This window comes from Podarcis gaigeae (genome assembly GCF_964106915.1).
Source record: "Podarcis gaigeae genome assembly, chromosome: 8".
Classification (NCBI taxonomy): Eukaryota; Metazoa; Chordata; class Lepidosauria; order Squamata; family Lacertidae; genus Podarcis; species Podarcis gaigeae.
The window spans coordinates 83,427,155-83,431,921 of record NC_139684.1 but is presented as its reverse complement, the minus strand read 5'-3'; the positions used below and the strand labels follow the sequence as shown (position 1 = coordinate 83,431,921).

Sequence of the window (4,767 nt, the reverse complement as noted above, 5' to 3'; positions counted from 1 at the left end):
CTGCTATCCGCAAGCCTTCGGAGCCCGGCGAGCACTCCCGCCGCGCTCCGAAGACTTGCGGATAGCTTCCTGAAGCCTGGAGAGCGAGAGAGTCGGTGTGCACCGACCCCTCTCGCTCTCCAGGCTTCAGTGAAAGCCTGCATTCGCTCCATAGGACGCACACACATTTCCCCTTCATTTTTGGAGGGGGAAAAGTGCGTCCTATAGAGCGAAAAATACGGTAACCCACAGCTCAGCTCCCACCAGCCACAAGATTCCCATTCCCTTCATTGCCATCAAAAACTTCACCAGGCAGAAGAGCCTGTGCCAAACAAAAAAGCAGAAAGAGGATTTTAACAAAATGTTTATTACAAAAGAAAAGGTCATCAGGCAACATATATGAACATAACCAGGTGTCTGGGGATTGGAAATTTTGTCATCACCTCTATGAATAGCAAGAAGCCTTGCACTTTCCTTCATCGCGGCACTGGGTGCTCATTGCTCAAAAATACTTGTAAATGCTAAGAAGATGCTATTGGCTAAAGCCACCAGCGCACCCTCTTGCTGGTTTCTTGATTAGACCACTTTACTGGACTAGGCTCTCAAGCACCTACAGCCTGCTGACAGCCTATTATTTGCCGGCGATTAGGGGGTTCCTCAGCACCACAATGACTGAATCTCCACGCAGGAACATCTTGGAGATATAGCGGTCCTTGTTGACAGGTTTCGATTTCTTCTTGCCTTTCCCACTCTTGGGCACCTCTGTCCACATCTCCTTAACGTTTTCCAACACCATGTTGCAGTGCCTGGTGGGGAGAGGAAGCTGTTACCTGGATGCAAGGCTCTTTCTTTCCTGCTACCAACAAATGGCGAGGGAACAAAACACGCCTCTCTCTGTGACCAAAGAACAACCCCATTCTCTAGACTAGAAGAGTCCAGAAGAAACTCAAAAGGGAACTGTTCAATTCCGAGTGCACAAATTATACTGTTGTTAAATTTATAAACGGATTACCGCCGCAGGAATAGGATGGGCACTATCAACACACATCTCAGTTGACAAAGACCAGGGTAAAGAGATGCATATTCAGCATTTGCTGAAAGCTCGGTAATGAAGAAACCAGACACAGTATTGCAAGATACAAGATCTACCCACCCTGGAAGAATGGCAGATGAAAGTAATGGACTATATGGAATTGGCGGAAATGACTGGCAGAATCCGAGACCAGGGAGAAGAGCTGGTGGAAGAGGACTGGAAGAAATTTAAAGACTATTTACAGAAACAGTGTAAAATTTACGAATGTTAAAATGATGTTGGATTGAAAATAAGTGGTATTAGTGACAAAGTTAGAAAGAGTATGCAAAAAAGAACTTATGGGTGAAAATACTGGAGTTGTGATATGTTAAGGTACAAAGTTAAAGATGATAAATGAAAAGAGGGTAAGGATTTGCTGATTTGATTATGTTAATGGGAATACAAAAAGGGGAGGTGCGAGGAGGTCAAGAAAATAAGGATATGAGCTTTAAAGTTAGAAAAAGAATAATGGATTTTTTCTTTCTTTTTTCTATTTTTATCTACTTTTTGTGTTTTATGTATTTTTCTGTTTTGTGTTTTTTTCTTTTCTGTTGTATTTTGTTAAAAAATTTAATAAATATTTATTAAAAAAAAAAGAAACCAGACACATTGTTGTGGGGAGAGCATTCCTCAACTCGGGGGCTGCCAGAGAATCCCCTCTCCTGGGCCAATACCCCTCTCCCTGAACTTCTGAAGGAGATGGAACTACCAAGAGGAAAACGTAAACTGGAAATCTGCCACTTATTTTGAAAGTCTGAACTTGACCTGGCTTTATTTACTTCCGAGCAAACGACAGAGGATCCTACCTGTCAAAGGCTTTGACCCGGCCAAGCAGTTTCTTGTTGTTTCGACAGTTGATTAGCACCTGAGTATTGTTTTTGACAGACTGGGTGAGAACAGAGAGGGGCCCCGTGTTGAACTCTTCCTCCTCCCTCTTCTGCAGCTCCTCTGGGGTCATCTCACTCTTGGGCTTGTTTAAGAGGCTCCTGAGGAGGAAGAAAGGAGACAGCACTTGTCAAGTCCAAGGATAACTATGCAGGCATCTGTGTACAACAACCAGCACCGACTAAATGTGACTTGGCAATATAAAATATGTTCTAGTGGTTATACGACTCATCCTTTCATCGCAAGCATGGAAGAAGCACTGTGGTGAAGGGGTGGTAGAAGGAAAAAAAGAGAAAGATCCTAACTACCAAGAATCATTATTCCTCCACTCAAATATTTTAAGGCAGTAGACACAACCCACTGAAAGTCTCCTGTGCAGGGGAGCAATGGGATTAGTGTGGAAGCAAAATCTCCGCTGCTCGAAACTAACAGGGAATAAAATTATCCTAACAGTTGTTGTGTTGTTGTTGTTTACCCACCCTTCACCCTAAGGGCCCAGGGCAGATTACAGCGATCAAAACACAATATTAAAAAACAGTTTTGAAACAAGTTAAGAGTCACAAACTCTAAGGTTTAAAATGTGCACCCAATTACTTTGCTACATAGCACCCTTTACCAAATTGAAGGCAAGGTGGTTGGAAACCTGCTAACGGGGGACCCTCCCATCCGAATCGGCAAAATTATTCAACTAGCCACTGGGAAGCATCCAAATAAGCCAAGAGGGAAGAATCTGGGGACCCTGGGTGTGAGGAAGAGGCCAGTAGCTGGATCAGACCAAAGCGGGGAAGGGGAGGCAGCGAGTCCCAGCATTTTGTTCTTAAGGCGGCCAACCAGCTGCTTGTAAGGGAAGCCCAGAGGCAGCGCATGAAGGCCGTGACTCCCGGGGCAGCAGAGAAGAGGATGGTGTCAGGGAGTGGGAGGGGGGGAGAGCTGGGGGTAGCCTTTTCAAAAAGGCAGCGGGAGCCATTTAATTCCATGAATGCTTTGTTAATGACTGGTTTCCACCACTACCCCCACTATGTTTTTAGCTGCTCCCTCCCTCTTTTTTTTTTTACAGGTAGGTAGCCATGTTGGTCTGCCCTAGTCGAAATAAAATTTAAAAATTCCTTCCAGTAGCACCTTAGAGACCAACTAAAATATCTGAAGAAGTGTGCATGCACACGAAAGCTCATACCAATAACAAAATTAGTTGGTCTCTAAGGTCCTACTGGAAGGATTTTTTAAAATTTTGTCTCTCTTTTTTGTAAGCCTTCTTGAGTCCCTGTAAGGGAAGAAGGTGGGACATAAATAAATACGGCAGTGATTATAATGCTCTTAAACAGGGGCGCCTATTCGAATATTTACGGTATAGTGATTAGGACCCCCCCAAAAAAATCCTGACCCACAAGAAAGGGTACCTCCCCCCCAAAAAAAAACCCGGGCTCCTTCTCTTCCACCCCCCTCCCCGGCCCGTCCTCACATGGCTGGGCCCTTCTCGTCTTCCTAGCCGTCGACTCGCGCGGCGAACTGCTCCGTCGCGGGTTTGCAAATGTGAGCGCCGTCCCCGGCTTCCGCTTCCGGGGCATTTCCAAGCCTGCCCGGCCGGCCCTTCCAGGCCTACCGTCTCTATGGCTTTGGGGCTACGGCGCGCGAGAAGAGGCATAACACCCCGCGAAACGGCTTTGCCCTGCCTGCGGGCTGTTTACTCGCTTGGGTTCCAGTGCATTTCCCGGGGGAGGAACCCCTGTTGGACTTTCTTTTCGAGCAACATCTGGCCTGCAGACATTGTACTTTTTTGGGGAGGGGGAATGCATCATCATCATAATAATAATAATAATAATAATAATAATCCATTTATAATGGAGGAAGGGCGTTCCTAAATCAGTCAAACTGCAGCAAAAATGAAGGGAAAGGATGCTTGCCATATTTCAAAAAGTGAAAATCCAGACACAAAAGTTGTTGAGCGTTTTGGAGCAAAGTTGTTGAGCTTGCTTTAGTTCTTCCCAAAATCTCTCTCTCTCAAAAAAAGAAGTTATTGAGCCACTTTTAAGGAAAGTTGCCAAAATCTAGTCTTCCCACATGGGTTACCATACACCTGCAGCATTCCGGCTATGTCCGGGAAATTCAAGACAGATGACAACCAGTATTATCTTTTACATTTTCTGCATATAAGTTAAATAAGCAGAATAATAATAATAATAATGTCCTCCCATCTTCTGTTCTCTACATGAACTGGCAGCAGCTTTTCAAAGTTTCAACAGGGAGTGTCCCCCAAACCTATGGGTTTTTTTCCAAAAAATTTTATTGGTTTTCCAAAATTTTTAAACAGATAAACAAACATACATCTAAGCTGTACTTGATCCAATCTTAGTAACATTGTTAAGTGACTTCCTCAAATCCCCCTGGCTGAATTTCAGTGTATATCATTGTAACAGTTTTCCAAAACCTATTTTCTCATAAAATTAACTTAATCACTTAACCTCTTACTTTGTTTTCATTTTGACTCTAAACATATTATTCTCTCAAACTACATAATTAATTCCTAAGCCTATCTGGAATTTGCAAGTTTTTCCAATTAAGCTATCTTAGCATATTTAACTAAATAGTCTTTGAAATTCTTCTATTCTTCCTGGTGCTCCTCCTCTTTCTGGTCGCGGATTCTTCCAGTCAAGTCAGCTAGCTCCGAAAAGTCCATCATCTTCATCTGCCATTCTTCCACTGTTGGGACTTCTTGTGTTTTCCAATTCTTAGCTAACAAAATTCTAGCTGCAGTTGTGGCATGCAAAAACAATCTAACATATTTTTGCGGCAATTACAAACCTATTATTCCAAGAAGAAAGGACCCTGGTTTC

The 4,767-nt window shown here is 43.7% G+C and overlaps 1 protein-coding gene across 2 annotated transcripts; it reads right to left on the bottom strand.

The window, feature by feature from the left end:
- Nucleotides 1-325: 325 nt before the first annotated feature.
- Nucleotides 326-3,551, bottom strand: SNRPD2 (small nuclear ribonucleoprotein D2 polypeptide). 2 transcript variants are annotated; one of them, XR_014567812.1, is made up of 4 exons: nt 3,396-3,551; nt 1,858-2,037; nt 537-785; nt 326-500 (listed from the first exon to the last, which is right to left on the bottom strand). XR_014567812.1 is itself a non-coding variant. In XM_083754460.1 (3 exons), coding segments are annotated over exons 1-3 (357 nt in total). In that variant the 5' UTR covers nt 3,398-3,551; the 3' UTR covers nt 326-610. The 2 variants fall into 2 exon arrangements, 1 of the variants encoding a protein (XP_083610586.1); XM_083754460.1 differs by having other exon boundaries at nt 326-785.
- Between the last annotated feature and the right edge of the window lie 1,216 nt (nt 3,552-4,767).

Excerpts from the sequence above, each read along its gene's own strand:
- SNRPD2 (XM_083754460.1), bottom strand. Across the intron at positions 786-1,857 it reads CGGGTCAAAGCCTTTGACAG|GCACTGCAACATGGTGTTGG; the intron begins GTAGGATCCTCT and ends TCTCCCCACCAG.